Consider the following 21,357-nt stretch of genomic DNA (forward strand, 5'->3'; position numbering starts at 1 on the left):
TTGAGGTCATCCATGTAGAGGTGACTGGTGGTAATTCCACTCTTGGATCTATATCTAGTCCTTGTGATTATCTGGTTGACAATATTCAAATATATGCAACAACAGGGGCAGTTTATCATTTTGATGTATGCCGCGCTGGATGGCCACTTTTGGAAACTATCTTGAGTTGAATTCCCTTCCCTTCCGTAGTTTCACTGAATTCTTGTCAAAGGTCTTTAGTTTTCCATTGACTTTGTATAATACCAAGCATACACAGATCCATGGGTGTGGCACCGAGCTAGGCTTTCTCGTGGTCAATCAAGGCTGTACTCAGATTGGTTTATATAGACCTTGAATCTTGAAGAACTGTTCTATCAATGAACAACTGGTGTTTTGAGCCTCTAGTATTATACCCAATGTCTTTCTGAGCTCTGCTCATATTAGATGCTTCTTTGGTCCTGTAGCTTGGCAACTATAATGCCTGCTGGACTTTCCATTTTATGGGGAGGCAGGTTATTTTCTGGTAATTGAGGGATGCTTTTTTGTGAGAGGGGGGCGGCGTCTTTCATGATCAACATTGTTTTTCTTTGTGTTGTTGTTAGCAGCTGGTACATCTGTGGTACTAGGTGTTCATTCATTGCTATAGTTTCTTTAGCCAGCAGGTGTGTCTCATGTCCAGGCTAGGTACCTTCCACCTCTTCAGGTTCTTGATCTACTGTTCAATGCCTCACCTTTAATGTAGGGGTGATAATGTTGGTTACACCTCCAATTGTTCTTCCAGGTCTTTTTCAATCAGGATATAATGTGTAGTTGCTCCATCAGAGGTTCTGAGAGCAGTTTTCCCTTCACTGTGTTGAAATGTTGTTAACAAGCTGTTTCTCAGTTAGTATGGATGTAGGGCTTAGCCATCCATTTTTCCTTCAAACATTTCATATATTCTTTCTTAATTAGATCTTACATTGTAGTAGCATTCATCAAAATACGTAAGTGTGTGTGTGCGTGTGTTTATAGAGGCGGATGGGAAAAGTGAGAAATTATAATACGCACTTTCTAATTCTTAAGTGAAAAGTGATGTATTTTCTTATGCAAAAGTATACATTTAACTGTGCAAAAGAACCCCTACATTTAAGCATCACACTTCCAGCTGCAAAACTTGGCAATCAATGTAAACTTGCAGTACACTTTTAAAAAAAAATCTTACCTTTGCATTAATTTCTTCCAGTATTTCATAGACACTCCTGGTGCAACTGATAGTGCTCTGTCCCACTGAAACAATAAAGTATGCCTAATATTACTTCTGCCACATATTGTGTGTGGGTGTGTGTTTAATAGTCTTTACTTTTACTTGTGTTATTTATTTCTAACAGGACAGCTAATATATAACATTAAATTTTCAGTTATACTTATAAAGGAATTATATAGGAAAACAAAAGTCAGTAAAGAAATTGGTTTTTCTCACTGTCCAAGATAGAATTGAAAAAAAACAACCTGTGTTTACTTCAAGGGCTAATCTGATGGACAATTAGGAATTTCCTGATGGATTATTACTTCTAATAATCATTATATAGTTAGTTGCACTTTTTTAATAATAAAAAAGATAGAAAAATAATATTTTAGAAACAATTAATATAAAAGTTGAAAATATTTGAACTGTCTCAGAATGTCCATACAATATTTAGTGTCTCCTAATGATTTCCTGGCTAAGTCTCTGCAGCTTTCTTGGCAAGAATTCAGAAGTGGTTTGGCATTACCTCCTTCCTAGAGTTCCTTCCTAGAGTGGCTGGCCCAAAATCACCCAGCTTGATTTGTGCCTAAAGCAGGACTAGAATTCCCAGTTTGTAGCCTAATACCTTAACAACTACCGTATTTATTGGCGTATAACACGCACAGGCGTATAACACGCATCTTCATTTTAAGAGGGAAATTTCAGGAAAAAAATTTAAATTTCAAATAAAGAACTTTGAAGCATCTTTTCCCTGAAGACTCGTGTTTAGGACATTCAGATGCTTTCTTTCCTCTTTCCTTCTTACTTGTCTATCCTTCCTTCCACCCTCCCTTCCTCCTTCCCTTCCTTCCTGCCTCCCTTCCAGTTCCCTCCTTCCTCTTTCCTCCTGCCTGCCTGCCTTCTTTCCCTCCTGCTTATCTATGCTTCCTTCCTTCCTTGCACCTCCCTCCCTTCTGCCTGCCTGCCTTCTTTCCCCTTTCCCTATCCTCCTATCCTTCCTTTCTCCCTCCCTCCTTCCCTGCCTCCCTTCCAGTTCCATCCTTCCCTCCTTCCTTCTGCCTCCTTCCTGCCTGCTTGCCTTCTTTCCTCTTTCCTTCCAGCGTGTCTGCTTTTCTTTCCTTCCTTCCACCTCCCTTCTGCCCTCCTGCTTTCTTTCCTCTTTCCCTCTTGCTTGTCTATCCTTACTCCCTCCTCCCCTCCTTCCCTTCCTTCCTGCCTCCCTTCCAGTTCCATCCTTCCCTTCCTTCTGCCTTAGTGCCTTCTTTCTTCTCTCTCCTGCTTGTCTGCTTTTCCTGTGTGTGTGCGCGCGCGAAAAGGAGGTGATGGGAGAGAAATTTGAAAGGTCTTCTGCTTTCGGAACTCGGAAATTACCCCCCCTCCTCTTTTCCTCCAGCGAGCACGGAGCTTGAAGGAGGCAAAGTGTGTGCGCGCGCGCAAAAAGGAGGTGATGGGAGAGAAATTTGAAAGGTCTTCTGCTTGCCGTGGGCGGGCCGCATTTACATAGAGCAGGGAGGGTTGTTAAAGGGCCGTATTAAACTGTAAAAACATGGCTTCTTAACATTATATCGGCGTATAACACGCATACATCATTTGCCCCCTATTTTTCGGGGGGGAAAGTGCGTGTTATACGCCGATAAATACGGTATATTAAATTGACAGTGTTTGAGACAATTCAAATATCCAATAATTTTTTTTCTGGAAGCATCAAAGAATTATATGCTCAGAGTATAATTGAATGGAATTGATCTTTTTTGCATAAATTATTAAAAGTAACCATATAATACATAGTCAGAAACATATTTTACTCAAATATTTCTGGTTAAAAGTAATGCAAAAAATAGAAACAGAAGACCATTTATATAAAAATAATAATTGACTGGTTGCTCACCAATCAGTTTTTAAAACTTACTCCTTAGACTATTTGCAATGTCTTTTGCTCTCCTTTCTCCAATATTTTCTTTTAAAGTGATTTATATTATTAGTATTAGTATAATATATTTATGTACTGTAAAATTGTTCAGGTGTTTACCTCTCCAAGCTCCACCATAAGTTCACAGTATCTCTGAATCTGACCTAGTCTCAGATGTATCTCTGCTGCTTCTTTCAGCCTTTTCTCCTTGCTAGGTACACCAATGCCTCCTCCAAATTTAGACATCTTTACAGTTGTAAGTTCTTGTGCTTTGGACTAAAAAGATAAAACCAAAATAAATTGTTTCTAAGACACGTGCAAAATGTTGCAGGCATGAACTGTTCTGAACATTTAAATATTTCGGAAGGCCATGCCTAAACACATGTGCTTTGGTCTATATACATAACAAAATGAAGATGTTTTGTTCAGGGAACAGATACAAATATGGGTAGTATAGAAGTAATTAAGGAAAAGAAATGTAGGAAAAAGTAGGACATCAGCAGTTTTGGTGGATAAGAGCAGATAGGGAAGACAAAGTGCTGGGAAAATTAGCTGGGAGAGGAAACAATTGGAGAGAGTCTTGCCCTATCATTCTTAACCTATCTACCCTGAAAAATCACTCCAGAATCTTTCTAGATATGATCTGATGTGGGAGACAACCAAAAATATTTGTAGTTCTTTTTTAAATCAAAGAAACAGTTCGGTAGAACTTTATATTTTTTACCAAATTTGAAAGAAACTGTATTTTCCATTTCATGCATAGCTGTTTTCTTAATACATGAACAACTGTCATATAGTTAGGTTTTCCCTATCTCTAGAATGTTTCCTATTTAACATAATTGTTCCCATCACATACAGTAGTTAATACCCCTATGATTATGTGTGAAAGATGCAAGAGAGAGAATGAATGCTTAATATAAACAGGTACCCAAACAAATCTGCTTCTATCTGTGACTCAAAGGAATCTTATTTTTGTTCCTCTAAGCAAAATATTTTCTGGTAGATCACTTAGTTACACAAAGACAGCAGTCTGGAAGATAATACATGTGCCTTATGACCAATGGCTCCTTGTATATTCATGGGTAGTACATTTCTGATTTGCAGGAACTGTCTTCTTTTAATATTTTTTTCTGTGGACATGAATAGCAAATCTTAACTGGAATTTATTGGCGCAAGTCATGCTGAAGAAAAGTACATCTCTTAGTTTCAGCTCAGTTTGCAGATGTGTTTGCAGAAACATCCCAAATATTTCAGATGTAAATACTTTAAAATGTACGAAAAGGTGCTCCATTATTAATTGCAAAAAGGTAAGGTTTCTTTAATTTCTAGCCTATATTTAAAAAGCCAATCCTTGATCTGTTGGTTTAAAATATTTCTTTTAAAATTTGCATTAATTCAATCCAATACTGAAGTTTTTATAATAAAAAAAGTTTCATTATAATGAAAATTCTTCTAAAAAAGAAAAATAAACATGGCATTTCTATTCTTGTATAACTAAAGTAGTAAAATCTGCATAGCAATTCAGAAGAGTTGTTATATATTTTGACATTCGTACACTAAGGATTTGATTATCATCTGTAAGTGCCATGCTTAATGTAATAAGGAAAAACATAAGCTAAACCTAAATATAGCCTAAAAAACATTTAGTTCTATAATCACTGCAATTCAATGGTTCAAGTGCAAGAAGAGATATATAAAAAGAGAGAGGAATTAATATCCAAGAATGGGTTTCAAATGTTTCTTCCTTCCATACTGTTTTAGAGAATTTTGTTATAAATATTTTTTGCAATTTTTTTTGTATGTCATTTTTAGTAACTATGAGCCTTCTTTCCATCAAGCTATACCGGTCTGTAATTGGTGTTATATTCTGGGTCCCCACAGTCCCAATGAAGTTGTCAATTAAATTTCTGCCCAGTTTAATTGAGAAGACAATTTTCAACATTTTCTCTAGAGATGTGGGGGCAGATAATCTCCAATTAGCAAGAGTTCCCAGGCCCTTGGATTACTCCGTACAGGAATGAAGCCAAAGTATTCTAGTCCCCAAAGTGCACCACTCTAATTTGTAATGAGTGATCAAAGGAAGGACTTTGCCATTTTTGCTGCCTAAGTTACTGTTTTGTTCTCCTTTGCTATCAAAGAAAAATAATGAGAAGAAATAATCGGAAATAGGAGGAAATAAGGACAAGCTGAAATTCCACATTTTATTTTTTGCTCAGTGAGATTCCACTTATTGCCTTGTCTTTTCTCTCTCCCCAATCCCAACAAACAGAGGGAAGGAGTCTCTTACGGCAACGCAAATTCATTTTTGCAAGTCCGCACGAAAAACTATGGCTACATAGATATGCACTGCCAAAAATGATACAAAGATATTCAGTCTGAATACTTACCATTCTAAATTTAACCAAATGTTTCATATGCATAATTCCTTTGCAATAATTCTGTGGAAGCAAACTGTCATCTTGACCCTTTATTACTGCAACTAGATCCCATAAGTTTTTACTGCCTCCTCGGGGCTAGAATTATTTAAAAAAAGAAAGAAAATGTTGTTTATGCCATATTAGAATGCAGTCTGCAATTAACGTCTTTTTCAAGGTGCTCTCAGGAAAGTATTTTATTAACTGATTCATGGTATTTACAATACAATACAATACAATACAATAGCAGAGTTGGAAGGGATCTTGGAGGTCTTCTAGTCCAACCCCCTGCCTAGGCAGGAAACCCTATACCGTTTCAGACAAATGGCTATCCAACATCTTCTTAAAGACTTCCAGTGTTGGGGCATTCACAACTTTTGGAGGCAAACTGTTCCACTGATTAATTGTTCTAACTGTAAGGAAATTTCTCCTCAGTTCTAAGTTGCTTCTCTCCTTGATTAGTTTCTACCCATTGCTTCTTGTTCTACCTTCAGGTGCTTTGGAGAATAGTTTGACTCCCTCTTCTTTGTGGCAACCCCTGAGATATCGGAAGACTGCTATCATATCTCCCCTAGTCCTTCTTTTCATTAAACTAGACATACCCAGTTCCTGCAACCATTCTTCATATGTTTTAGCCTCCAGTCCCCTAATCATCTTTGTTGCTCTTCTCTGCACTCTTTCTAAAGTCTCCACATCTTTTCTACATCGTGTTGACCAAAACTGAATGCAGTATTCCCTGTGTGGCCTTTAGAGAGGCTCCATAGGTTGCTCTTTATTTCTAAGTGCCTGTGATCTTGTGCAATTTCTGTGACTATAAAATTTCATTATTTTAGATTGGAACTAATTTTTCTGTGCATGCTGGTAATATAAGAACTAGCTGCTCAGTAAAAGTCATATAGGGAAGATATCAATAAATAAATTATATAATTGCAAAATGTTTACTGGCATTGTACTTTGATTTATGAACCTTGCATAATATGGCCTTTGGATTATTTATGTACAGTTTATTCTAACCTAAAACCACAATAAAGTCTTTATACAGTTCAAATTTTCCTCTCTAATTTTCAGGTATACCTAGACTTCATAATAAAATCTTTCAACAGATAGAAAATAACAAAGAAAACTGCAGATTATTTGCCTAATTTAGACAAGGGCTTTTATATTATATATAAAGAGTTTAATTGTTTAGAATGATTCAAATCTGCAGCATTTTATTCCCACTTAAATCAATATACCTATGTTCTGACTATGCCAATTAATTTCAGTGAACCTAAATTCAATATTAATCTATATGCAGTAAATAGAGTATTAATGGAAATTTTATTTTACATATATACATTTTAAAAAAATAATTAATACTTACTGATAAACATTCTGAAAACCATCTTAGTTTTCTTCCTCGATGATTATTGTTTAGCTTCTCTATTTCTTGTTTAATATCCCTAGATGCTTTCCCACAAAGCAAAGGAGGAGAGCCTATTTCAACCGCGCGATCTATTGAAAACCAATAATTTTTGAAAAGAGAATTGAACATAATATCAATATATATTTTACCTCATAGATTAAGACAATTATATATGCCAAACATGGTTTGCTTTCCATCTCAACTTCACCTAGGTACTCTACAGTAACATATTATATATTTCACTATCTATATTGTTCTGTGGTATGGGCAATTATCCTGAACATTTCTTATGTCTGTTTCTATTAAATCTGCTTTCAGGTATTATGATTTGTAATTGCAAATCTTATTTCAATTCTTATTGCAAATTCAATTTTAGTTATGTATATTATCGAGTGTATGGTTTTTAAATTTGTACCTGTACACCGCCCCGAGTCCCTTCGGGGAGAGGGGGCGGTCTAGAAGTTTAATAAATTAAATTTAATTTAATTTAAGTCACACAAGAAAATAGAATGCTTAATGGGTACCAGTTCCTGAGTAGAGTTTCTTACTCAGTAAGAATTCGTATTCTGTTTCACCGTTAATTATGCAAAACCATTTGTGATACAAGTTGTATACATTTATGAACATAATAAAATATAATGTCAACTGAGATATGAATAGATGTCTTCATATGAAATTTGTCAAATTTGTTCTTATTTATTTGTACACTAATGATAAGGTGTATTTTAAATAGTATTTTTATTTGGTACCTGTTTATACCAAAGCACAAACAATAAAGCAATAAAATTTAAAGATATTTAATTTTGTATATAAATAAATATATAAAAACAGTTATTTAATTATTTTACAGCATTATATTCTCCCAGTAATACCATTATTTTTAAAACTATCAGGGACTGCTACTTCTTAAAGAGAAGAATAAGACTCTAAAACTTCAGGAAATTTGACTTAAAAAATAGTTCAAAGGAAAATCAATCCCAAACAGTGAGAACAAGATGGTTGTTCGCTCTAATAAGGGTATATATGTAATATGGATATAAAATGTGTACCAAATTTATCAACACATTTCATTATCAACATACTTATAGCAACCTGCAAGACTAGGGGGATAATGAAAATGCAATATCTATAGAAATTGTGTGTGATGCTTAGAGTAAAAAAGAGAATATAACTCATGTATGACCTTAAAAACATACAGTGGTACCATGGTACTCAACTGCTTTGAAACTCATCGAATCTGGAACTCAACACATTTTGATGTGAAAATGGTGTCCTGGTATTCAACATTTGTTTGGTATTCAATGCACACACTAGAACTTGTCGGTGTTGGCTGCCTTGTAACTCACTACATTATTCCTTATGGGAAAAATTTGTTTGGTACTCATCATTTTTGCTACTCATTGTGCCTTCCAGAACCAAATAACGATGAGTACCAAAATACCATTATAAATGTATGAGAGATATCCCACAGCCTTTCACAAAAGCCATAGAAAAATATGTGGAAATATGACCATTTTGTATATAATCGGCTATCATTTACCCACCAATGTTTCCAATTATCTCATCCCATGATCTATCTGCCAAGATGCATAATTGGAGAGGATTTATCAGAGGTGTTAAAGACCAAAGTCTCACAGTTGAGTCTCGGGAACAAGAGGCCATAGTGAAGGGGCAGCTAGGATGACAAGTTAATCCTAAAGAAGAAGAATTAAGGAATGTCAATGCAATATTTTCAAATAGGATTTTCAAAAGGAATATAAAATGTGCAAAAACATAAAATCAAACATGTTACCATAAACATCTGCACCATGATCATATACAGTGTCCAGGCATGTACCATCTCTTGTGTCCCATACTTTGATTGTATAATCCCAACTGCCTGATATCAATAGATAAGGTATTTCTGTATTCCACAACAATCCTCGTACTGGTGCTGTATGCCCACTAAGAATATTTATACAAGCATCTTGTGTGTAATCCCATATCCGAACAGTGCTATAAAAAAAAAGGCATTTTATTGCAATATTTTGAGCATCTCCAGATAAAACCACAAACCTAGTTGTGGTGCATGGAAGAATCTTGATGAGAATTTGTCACAGCACCCTGTTTTCTGAGTTTTATCTTACTATAAATTACGGGACATTATCTTAGTTTTTCAATCTAGTGAAAAACTAAGACCTAATGTTCCAAAGTAATGGTTTTTCATAGTAACTGGAATTGCCATGTCCACACTGGTATTTGAAAATAACGTTGTTTTTTTTTAAAGGAACATGATAATATTCATTCTGTCAAAGATGATATGAAGTAGTTTATGTTTAATCTTATAATTACTCACACATATATGAATTACCATTTCACAATTTTATGTGAAGCATTTTTCCATTTTATAGTATCCACCCCCTTTACTTTAGAGGGAAAAGAAACATGGTTTTCTCTGCTGCTTTTTCCTACTGCCATGCTATACTTCAGTCCTACTGAGTCCAATTCAGTCCTACTGATTGTAAGTGAGACCTATGTCTAGTAAATGTATGTAGAATTGCAGCTGAAATCTTCTAAAGCCTGCTTTAAGATTATGGAACAGATACCATATTTAGAACTCAAAACAAATGCAATAAAGATTGGGATATTCCAGAAAATGACAGCTGATTATATAAGACCGGTGTTCTGACTTGGCTGATGAAAGTAATATAGAACTACATACTTATAACACAACTATCTATTGTAGAACTGCATTGTTCAAGCTATAAGTAACCATTAAATACTATTAATGCAGATTGTAGTATGGGCTACATGCCATCCTTATCTGCCCAATTTGTCTATTCTTCTGGCAGTTCACCCTGATATAAAATAATGAAATGCCGTTCTAACATTTCCCCAGCATTCACTTTGACATAATTAGAGGCAAACTGCCAGTTTCTTGTAGCCTTGAAAGATGCTGAATGAAAAGCTTTCAGCTGATGACATCTATCTTCCCAATGACTTGTATCATACCCAGTGGTGGGTTTCAAAATTTTTTAGAACCTCTTCTGTAAGTGTGGCCTGCTTTGTGGGAGTGGCTTGCCAGCCATGTGACTGGGTAGGAGTGGCTTGCCAGCCATGTGACTGGGTGGGAGTGGCTTGGCAGTCATGTGACTGGGTAGGCGTGGCCAACTTGTTAAATGTGGTGAAACTCACTTAACAATGCTCTTGCTTAGCAACCAAAAACTCTGGCTCAGAAACTCTGACATTTGAAGCATGCAAGTCTTAAAGCTGTCAAGTTACAAGAGCCTTGTACCCCTAACCCTTTAGGAAAAAAACCCCAGGGGTGTTCAAACTTGACAACTTTAAGACTTGTGGACTTCAACTCCCAGAATTCCTCCTGCAGTTATGTTGGCTCAGGAACACTGGCATTGAAGTGTGCAAGTCTTAAAGCTGTCAAGTTACAAGACCCTTGCACCCCTAACTCTTTAGAAAAAAAACCCTAGGGATGTTCAAACATGACAGTTTTAAGACTTTAAGGTTTAGATAGGGCTCTTAGAGGTGGGCAGGGTGATTGGTGAGCCAGCCAATCAGTGAGTGGCAGGCGGGGCAAGCATGGTGCGGACGGGCGGAGGGAGAGAGCTGGAACCGGTTCTAAACGGCACGGTAGATTTGTGGGACCTCTTCTATAGAAGAGGTTAGAACTGGCAGGAACCCACTCCTGATCGTACCGCACCAAATTTGGCTGCGTTACCATAGAATGCTAAGTTGCTAGGATAGGCTGCATACTATGAAATGTAAATAAATAAATCATTCTTTGAAATCATGGTAACTGCATTAAAAATGCCAAAATCACAATACAATTTGCTTCTTTGCAATTATTGGAGAAACCAGTTTTTGCTTCTCTTACTTATAGATCATAGATATCACATTTATAACATAGGCTAGTTATGTCAATCATCAAATAATTATTGTATAGTGTAGATTTCAGATAATTAAAACATTACTACAATTATTAATACGTTTCGTTCAGTATCAACCTAAAGAACGAGCACCAATCCCATTTTTTTAAATTAATGAAAGCAGTTTGGTTGCAGTCTAGATTTGAATTCCACAGAATTTATCCTGATATTCAAATTTTAGCCAAACGCTTGAATGTATTGTGTGCGCGCACACACACAGATACTGTATTTCATCTTTATGCTAGTGAGATAAATGATTGTGGTAGTGGAATTCTGTAAATAGCTTCTATAGCACAAATATTAATGCATTACAACATACATTTTATTCTATCACAGGCCGTTTGCTTGATGACCATGATCAGGCTACAATATAAGCAATGGTCTATCAGAACAGCTTAGTATTTTATGAATGCTCCATTCTTTCCTAAATCTAAAGTAACTATTTCACTAACTTCAATAATTATAGACAAAAATTTAGTTCAATGTAGTGACATACATTTAAAGGAAATATACTTACCCGTCATCAGAACCACTGCAAAGTATTCCTTCCCTAAGGGGAGACCATCTTACATGAAATACTTTTGCTGTGTGCCCACTGAATACTTTCAGTGGCTGATCAGAACTTGTTGCTAGATAATAAACACGGACATTTTTATCCTCACATCCGGTTGCTATCATATCTCTATAAGAAAAATCACAGCAATCAATTATCATATTTGAATTTCACCTTTTAAAATTGCTGAGATAAAGGTTACTAAGTATTAGCAACAGATATGAAAAGAGATGCGGGATAGACAATTATCCAAGTTTACTACAGAAAATAGAAAGGGGGGATATTTTGCTCATTCACAGCATGAATTGTTACAAATCATTATTTGGATATTTAAAAATAAAGGAGCCTATATTAAGTGGAATAAAATAAAATAATAACAATACAGAAATTCAACTTCATTTTTTATTTATTCATTTTATTTACCACACCTACAGGGTCATAAAAAGGGAGATTTGTTTGTATGCCACTGAACTCCCAATGACTCTGGATGGCTCACAAGTTAAAGCATTTAAAAAAGAAAAGAAAAAAAAGATGACCAAATTGAAGAGGAACTGCATTTATCTCATAGTAATCATTTCTGACATTTTGATATTTTTTCCTAGAAGGGTATACCAGTGTGGAAATAATTTTAAATGGCCTTTGTCCAATTGCCTTCGTAATACTTATTTTCTGGGACTATAAGTGCTTTAAAATGTTTTAGAAGTGCTTAGGGATGCACGGGTACACAACTGCAGCATCTAATTAAAGTTGCTACATCTTCTTTCAGGTTTCCATGCAACCCTGAAAAAAGTTGCACTATTTTAATGAGTGCCTTAAAGACATACCAGTTCTAATTAACTAATTCATTATACGAACTGTATTTGTTTTTTAGATAAGTAGAAAAGCCCAAAAAACAAATGCAAGTATTTTAAAGAGACACTGCACTATTTATTCCAAAGTACCTCCTCAAAACATTTTGGAAGCAAAGAAGTCCTACTATTTCCAATAAATATTTCCGTAAATGTTTGCTTAGAGTGATCTTCTGAGCTTCCAGCACAATATAGAAACTTGAGACTATTCAGCTGTATAGAGAAAAAGTACTATGACTATTTATAAAATTAAATATAGATTCATTTGAAATATTATTTGCTTTAAATAAACAAAGAAGTCAAATACACAAACTATTATATATACAATCAATCATTTTCCAATATTGTTGGGGCTAGCACATATGAAAGAAAAATCCAAAAATTGTTACAAAATGTTTTACTATTGGCATATGGTCTTGATTGCTAAAACAATCCCCCCCCCCCTAAAATAATGTTGAAAACGTAAAGAAAACTATTTTTTAAAGGGCTTGCCTATTTATTATCTAATCCAATTCAGTTTGAAAGCTCTGATATATAAAAGCACAGAGGAACTCCTCTATAAAGAAACACTTTTCAGTTTTTTCTTATATATCCCATTATTTCCTTGGGAAGCTTTTTTGTTATATCCGAACCAAATTAAGTCTGACATTTCTAAACATTGGATAGCATAGTTTTCAACAATAGTTGACAGCAACTTCTTTTTTGCCACATGCAATTGAAAATAATAGTAATTTCCTTAGTGGAAAAATTGGTTGCAATACTTATTTGTGTTTACACTGTTTTATGATTTTTGTATATTATAATTGGCCCTGGATGAAGAACAAAATTAAGAAACGTTTATAAATAAAATTAAGAATATCAGAGTAAAATTTCTTTTCATCTTTACCCTCTGTCAAAACTGTGAAACTATCAAACAATGCCAAAAAACAAAAGAAAAAAAGAAAAAAAACCCAGGCTGCTAAAGTCTAAACATAGTTTTGAACAATTTTGTCAGCATAGCTGATTTTATTTGCTTGCAAATCTGCTTTCAAGTGGCGAAACAAGGCATACTTTCAAAATTCTGATGTCACAGCACATGGCATCCATTTTTTTTACATTGAATTTTTTTTAAAAAATATGTAATGAAAGTTCTCATATTGTCTATTCTAATCTAAGATGCTAAGCAAGCAGTTATAACTGCCATTCGTCATAAGACAAACATAAAATTAAATTAACTAGGTCAGCAAATACTATTTTAATTAATTGAAATAATTATATCATGCATACTTCAGTCGACTTTTATCAGTATGAACCTTCTCTTGATGCTACATATGAATATGGTTAAGATGTAGAGAACGCTTGTTCATAATTGTTAAATAACTGGAACATGTAATGCTTAATGAAATAATAATGAAGAGTGGTAACACTGGAAAAAAGGTATCTCATCTGACAATGTTACAATACTAGAAAAAGTAGGCTAAACCAACAAATATATTCTATAAGTGACAGTGATTTTAGTATTAGTTCTCTTTAGTGCCATGAAATTAATATATAAGGAACTATATGTAATAATAACTCACTTGTTGTTTTGACTCCAATCACAGCCAAAAACTGCAGCTGGGTGTTTGTATTTGTGGAGAATTTTGCCATCAATTGTCCGAATAATGCTGAATTACAACATGAAAAAACATATCAGACATCAATTGAGTTTTTTATCAGAATATGCAACTAAAGTTACTCCAATAAATGTTTAATTTTAACAATTTTTAGAAATATATAACAAAAGAAGACTATTCTATCAACCACATGAAACAAACCAAACAACCCTATGATGCATTATATGTGAATACATAGAAATCATTCCTCTGGAGTATTATTTAAGTTACTGGTAAATCTGCATTATTGTCTTTTCAAAGTAACATGCAATTCTTCTGCATCATGATCTTTTATTAGTCTGCATTTCATCAGAAAATATAGCCTTATTTTTTTTTAAACCAACAAGGAGATTTAGCAATGGAGCTCTACTTTATCCCAAAGTGTACATCATATTATGAAATTATGCCTATACAATAAACTTCATAAAAGATGCAGGGGATATAAAATGTTGATTTAGAATCAGAGAGTCCCAGGTTCATCTTCAGCCAAGGAAGCTTACTGGGTCAACTTATGCCATTCATTTTCTTTCAATTCTACTTATCTGAAGGCATGCAAGGTCTGGAATTCTATGCCTCTTTTTTTTTTTCACAATACACGCCTATTAATAGAGAAAATGCCATTATTTTGCAGTCTTGTAAAAATGGAATTGAGAATTACATTCATTATCACCATTATAAGACTATTACTGCTGATCTCTAGGTTCTCGATGCAATTTAAAGCCAAAACTAAAAATAGTTTTGGCTTTCCATCCCTATGCTCTTGGCACAAGAATACTTGCAAGATTATCTTCTCTAATCAGTTTTGATATATCTGATCAGTGCAAAAAAGACTTTACGATAACCTACTTCCATGAAGTGAAGCAAGTAGATTTCCTGTTGGTTCAGTTGCTTTTGAAAAAATCTTTCCTCAGAAATTTGATCAGCCGCCACTGTGTTGCCTTTCCATAAGGGAAAAATCTACCGTATTTTTCGGAGTATAAGACACACCTTTTTTCCTCAAAAAAGAGGCTTACATTCTGGGTGCACCTTATACACCGAATACAGCATTTTTTGCCTCCCGAAGCCCCGTCCCTTCACTAAAATGGCTGTGCATACCCTTATGAGGCTTTCAGAGAGCTCCTGGGGGCTGGAGAGGGCAGAAATGAGCAAAAAATGGTTCGTTTTTTGCTCCCTCCCCCCCCCCACGCAGCACTCTATAAGCCTCCATTAGGCTATGCATGCAATTTTTTGGACGGGCCGTTTTTTGCTCGTTTTTGCCCCCCACCTCCCTCAGGAGCACTCTGCAAGCCCCCCCCCATGGCTATTTATGCCTTTTTTAAAAAAAAGATGGGCCCGTTTTCATGAAAAACTGGCTGTTTTTGGGAGGTTTGCAGAGCGCAAAAACATTTTTCTTTCCTTTTGGAAAGCTCTTTAACTGATTGATGAGAATTACATTGATCAAGTGCTGTGCCAGCAGAAACACCTGCCTATCTACTGTATTTCTCTATTTCTATCTCTCTATCCCTCTACCTACCTACTTACCTACACACACACTCTCTCTCCCTACCTACCTACTGTATTTCTCTCTATATATATTTATCTCTCTCTCTATCCCTTTATCTACACCTACCTACCTACCTACCTACCTACCTACCTACCTACCTACCTACCTAACTACTCTATCTTCCTACCTACCTACCGTATTCTCTCTCTCTCTCTCTCTCTCTCTCTCTCTCTCTCTCTCCTCTACCTACCAACCTACCTACTCTCTCCCTACCTATCTAATGTATTTCTCTCTCTTTCTTTCTATTTCTCTCTATCTCTCTACCTACCTACCTACCGACACTCTATCTCTATTTCTCTCTCTCTCTATCTACCTACCTACCTACTCTCTCTCCCTACTTACGTACTGTATTTTATCTCTCTATCTCTCTATTTCTCTCTCTCTATCCCTATACCTACCAACCTACCTACTCTCTCTCTCTCCCTACCTATCTACTGTATTTCTCTCTATCTATCTCTATTTCTCTCTCTCGATCCCTCTACCTACCTACTGACTCTCTCTCTCTCTCTATCCCTTTATCTACCTACCTACGTAACTACTCTCTCTCTCCCTACCTACCTACTCTATTTCTCTCTATTTCTCTTCCTCTCTATCCCTCTATCTACCTACCTACTTTTTAAAAATTTGCCTCTTCAAAACTTTGGTGCATCTTATACTCCGGTGCATCTTATACTCTGAAAAATACGCTAATTATTTTAGAGATATTATATCTGTACTGACATATGGTAAACCGCCAAGATTGCAGTAGGTATAAGTCTAATAAAACAAACATACAAATAAACACTTTAACAATATATGCATATTTGGAAGAAAAACCTGATGTTCCGGGATATAAAATGCCTTATCAATTTATTATTTCCTAAAATGCCATAAAGGTAAACTAGCACATATGGGCTAGTTATTACTGACTCTAGGGAGCGGTGCTCATCTCCATTTCAAAGCCAAAGAGCCAGCACTGTCTGAAGACGTCTCCGTGCTCATGTGGTTGGCATGACTAAACACTGAAGGCGCACGGAGCGCTGTTACCTTCCCACTAAAGGTTGTCCCTATTTTTCTACTTGTATTTTTCCATGCTTTCGAACTGCTAGGTTATGAGACTTACCAGAATCCATCACCACTGCAGGTTGCTATCCTTTTGGAATCTTTATGACTCCATGCAATACAGAAGATTCCACTCTTCCCATGCTTCAAAAAAAAAAAAAAAAGTAAAATGCCTATCAATAAAAAATAGTTCACTCTTTTTTGTCTTATTTATCTATGTATCTATGAACATTCCTCATCTTAGAAATATATTTATTACCATATTGATTTTGATATGCTGATATGTCTTTCTCATTTCTCACCAGCTATGTTTGACAGAAAATTTGGAAAGTCCTTTCTCTCTAGATTCTATTCTTGTGGTAAAGGGGTAGTGGAAGAAATGACAAATGTTTTACTTTACTGCTCATTCAATGAAAGGCACTGTTATATTTTGTAATCCCCTTATTAACTCATTGTGTAGGTTTGTACAGATTTATTTTATATACGATTGTTAGTTCACTAGTGTGGTTCTGCTTCTTTAAATGTGGCCAAATGTGGTTTAATTGTCGATAAAGTCAATTACATCGACATTTTAGGCATTTCTGTTTATTATTTTATTGCCAATTTTGTAATATTTGCATCATCCTTAATCTGGTATGTTCTAACATTTATGTTTTCTAAACAGAATACTAGTCATTGAATGGAATGAAGGACTGAGTGAATGACTAACTAACTAGTGTGGTGAAAATTCTAAAAAGGGAGCATTTCCAAGCACATTTACACAACACTTCTTTTTAAAATGTGGGAACAATTCCATCTTTTTTTCAGGGAAACACAGCTGCCTTGGAAGCTGTTTCCAGTTATACAGGCATGCAAACACATGTGTAGCTGTTTCAATATGAGAAGGAAAAAAATAACGAAGCATATCAGTTGTGCATGAGAAGGCATGCGAGGACTGCTACAAGCAATATCTGGAGCCACCACACAGAATAAAGAGCTGACTTTTTCAATTACTGGAACATATGCTTTACTTGAGTTCCCATATAGTCTAAAGCACTTATTTTGAAAATTGTACATAATCTTATAAATAATATTAGAACACAAGTATATGTGCAGATCCCAAATTGTTATAATTATGGGATATTGTTACGTACTCATTTATTACATTTCTTAATAAAATAGTTTTAAAGCACATAATTGCCTATCAAAACTTGGAATTTGTATGTCAGGTGAGATACAATACATAATACTATCAAATTCTTAAAATTAATATTTAAAATATAATTACTGATTAAATACAATAGTATTTTATTCTGAGATGCAGTGGTGGGCCTTAAATATACATATCTAGGCTTTCCAATATGAGACCCAGAAACATGGCTAGCTGAAACTGCAAACATTTGACACTTTACTATATACTGAATGAAGTACCTAATTATAGACGCTGTCATTTAGGAAGATGTTTGCATCTTAAGAGGTACAAGATGCTCTTTAAGAAGCTTACTCAATGAAATTCAAATTAAATTATAGACTTTTTCTCACAGACTCTAGCTATAAGTGTAATCAACTCTGGGGTATATAAAGTGCTGTTAAAAGTAGAATTACAATACAATACAATAGCAGAGTTGGAAGGGACCTTGGAGGTCTTCTAGTCCAACCCTCTGCCTAGGCAGGAAACCCTATACCGTTTCAGACAAATGGCTATCCAACATCTTCTTAAAGACCTCCAGTGTTCGGGCATTCACAACTTCTGGTGGCAGGCTGTTCCACTGATTAATTGTTTTAACTGTCAGGAAATTTCTCCTCAGTTCTAAGTTGCTTCTCTCCTTGATTAGTTTCCACCCATTGCTTCTTGTTCTACCCTCAGGTGCCTTGGAGAATAGTTTCACTCCCTCTTCTTTGTGGCAACCCCTGAGATATTGGAACACTGCTATCATGTCTCCCCTAGTCCTTCTTTCTATTAAACTAGACATACCCAGTTCCTGCAACCGTTCTTCATATGTTTTAGTCTCCAGTCCCCTAATCATCTTTGTTGCTCTTCTCTGCACTCTTTCTAGAGTCTCCACATCTTTTCTACATCGTGGCGACCAAAACTGAATGCAGTATTCCAAGTGTGGCCTTACCAAGGCATTATAAAGTGGTATTAACACTTCACGTGATCTTGATTCTATCCCTCTGTTGATGCCGCCTAGAACTGTGTTGGCTTTTTTGGCAGCTGCTGCACACTGCTGGCTCATATTTAAATGGTTGTCCACTAGGACTCCAAGATCCCTTTCACAATTACTACTGTTGAGCAAGGTACCACGTATACTGTACCTGTGCATTTCGTTTTTGTTGCCTAAATGTAGAACCTTACTCTTTTCACCATTGAATTTCATTTTGTTAGATAGTGCCCAATGTTCAAGTTGGTCAAGATCCTTCTGTATCTTAAGCCTATCTTCTAGAGTGTTAGCTATTCCTGCCAGCTTGGTGTCATCTGCAAATTTGATGAGTTCCCCATTGCATACTTCCCTCCATGGAGATGCAGTTCCATTGAGGACTACACGTTGAGTGTGGTTGGTCAGCCAGTTACGAATCCATCTGGTGGTGATGCTGTCCAACCCACATTCTTCTACTTTATCTAGTAGTAGGTTATGGTCTACCTTATCAAATGCCTTACTGAAGTCCAAGTAAACTATATCGACAGCATTCCTCTGGTCCACTAATTTTGTCACTTTGTCAAAGAATGCAATTACACTCTAGGTGCCCCACCACTGAAGAAATCTGCAATTCATACTGATATGGAAGTTCAGGTTGCTTGAACTGAGGCAATTTCTTACAGAAGTTTTTATATTCCAGTAACAAAATATAAAATGAAATGTGTCAGTATGTAAGCAATGTGCAGTAAATACCTACTTTTTGTCTATAATTTCACAAATTCTAAATATAAATATGGATACTTAATAATGTTTTTTGCAGATACGTGGAGACACACATTTAAGCTTTATAACGTATGCAGATGTTTTACTCAGACTTAAGATGAAGGAAGTTACATGTCTGTTTAATTAGAAACATACATATTAAAAATCTTCTTCTTCTGGAAGCATAACTGCTAATTACTCCAATGAGAAATTAGGGAGGGACATATTGGAAAATCATTGTGGATATGTAGATGGTAACTTTTGATTGAATTAAAAGGAATACAACATATAGAAGAAATAGAAGTTCCCAGTCTTGGGTTGACCCTTTGATTTGAGAACTTCAATACAACTGAGCCTGCCTAACATTTCTCTAAAGTCGTTGACACTGACTGCCCTAAAATCTAGTGCACATGTACAAGTATATCATGCTCTTTCACAATCTATAGCAGCCTGAATCTCAAGATGATATTGTCACTTCTCAAAGTGCTGGGATGTCACTTTAGTTTTCCTACTGATTAGGATAAAATCCATGAGACTTATCTCTTTGTCTTGCCTGAAAAATGAAATAATCAGCAAAGTCCCTGGGGAATTTAGGGCAAATTGAAAACTTGGTTGAGCTAGCCAAGGTAACTGAGGTGTCCCATGATGTGCTGACTTTCTTGAAAGTTTCATAAGGGCTGGTTTGGAGAGAAGTGATAATCTCTAGCACTACTCTACAAATAATATTTTTATTTCCCTTTCTGTGTACTTCTACTGACTTGCTCTAGATTGAACCCCCAGAAACAACCCCCCCCCCCATTTTTTAATGTGGTTAAAAAGTTAAAAGTTTTTGATAAGACTTAAACCACTACTTAAACTCCTCCTACTTGGCTTTCTTCCATCCCTAGTGACACTTCTTGAAGTATTGTCTCTCTATAAATATTCCCTGTGTCTCATTTAAGAATGCCCTCCCTTCCTTAAGAATACTGGCATGTGAACAATTTGGGTTCTCATTTCTTTACTTTACTCTTTCAGAATGGAAATTAATTTTATCTTTCCAACAAATACCACCACCATATTTTGGGGGGGAAGAGAATGAAGTAGCTGCCCTGCTAAGCTCCTCTTTGTTGACTTAATGAGCTCACTGGTTGCCTTACAGATAGTCCTCAACTTACAACTATTTGTTTAACAACCATTTGACGTTACAATGGCACTTTAAAAAGTGACTTACTTATGACCAGTCTCGCACTTACAACCGTTGCAGTGTCCCCAGTCACATGATCAAAATTCAGGCACTTGGGTACCTGGCATGTATTTCTGATGGGTTGCAGCATCTTGAGTCATTTGCAACCTTCTCAGGGGGTTATTATAAGCCAGGGGTGTCCAAACTTGAGAACTTTAAGACTTGTGGACTTCAATTCCCAGAATTCCCCAGCCATCTGGCTGGGGAATTCTGGGAATTGAAGTCCACAAGTCTTAAAGTTCTCAAGTTTGGACACCCCTGTTATAAGCAAAGTCGATAGGGGGAAGCCAGATTCAGTTAATGCCTATGTGATTCATTCACCAATCACACTAAAGAAAGGTTGTAAAATCAGATGTGACTGACTTAATGACCACAATAAAAAGTCTGATCCAAATTATAGTTGTAAGTCAAAGATCACCTATGTTTGCATCCCGAAGTTACTGAACTAATCCACAGCATACAATGCTCCTATCACATGCAATGAGCAATCAGTAGTAGCTAGGGAACAGCCAGCAGTAGCAATTAATCAATTGCTTTTTCATCTTCTTGTGAATTACACTTTTTTTTTTGTCCTCTTTCTTGTCAGTTGAATTCCTTTGCCAAACTGCAGTCTCTGGTTATTTGTTTCAGTGGCCTGAAAGAGTCAGGAAACCTTTGCATTCAGAAGGTTTCTTTGCACCACAAACTATTCAAAGTCCCTCTTTGAATTACAAGTTACTTCTCAGCATCGTCTAAATACTGTACCAATTTGCTAATCAGACCAGACAACAGTTTTACACAGAAAA

General features: G+C 35.7%; 1 protein-coding gene across 3 annotated transcripts in view; it reads right to left on the reverse strand.

Moving 5' to 3' along the window:
• WDR17 (WD repeat domain 17) overlaps positions 1 to 21,357 on the reverse strand; it is a 71,247-nt gene that overhangs the window by 21,147 nt on the left and 28,743 nt on the right. For all 3 annotated transcript variants that reach the window (XR_014175967.1, XM_081960127.1, XM_081960126.1), the window contains exons 10-18: positions 16,533 to 16,615; positions 13,813 to 13,899; positions 11,370 to 11,534; positions 8,725 to 8,927; positions 8,477 to 8,626; positions 6,891 to 7,021; positions 5,501 to 5,626; positions 3,234 to 3,389; positions 1,181 to 1,245 (exon numbers count right to left, since the gene is read on the reverse strand). Coding sequence is in view for 2 of the 3 variants with exons in the window: in XM_081960127.1 (XP_081816253.1) it covers positions 1,181 to 1,245; positions 3,234 to 3,389; positions 5,501 to 5,626; positions 6,891 to 7,021; positions 8,477 to 8,626; positions 8,725 to 8,927; positions 11,370 to 11,534; positions 13,813 to 13,899; positions 16,533 to 16,615 (1,166 nt within the window). In the remaining variant the exon portion in view is untranslated. The remainder of the gene's footprint in view (positions 1 to 1,180; positions 1,246 to 3,233; positions 3,390 to 5,500; positions 5,627 to 6,890; positions 7,022 to 8,476; positions 8,627 to 8,724; positions 8,928 to 11,369; positions 11,535 to 13,812; positions 13,900 to 16,532; positions 16,616 to 21,357) is intronic.

This window comes from Natrix helvetica, assembly GCF_964273705.1.
Source record: "Natrix helvetica genome assembly, chromosome: 7".
Lineage (NCBI taxonomy): Eukaryota > Metazoa > Chordata > Lepidosauria > Squamata > Natricidae > Natrix > Natrix helvetica.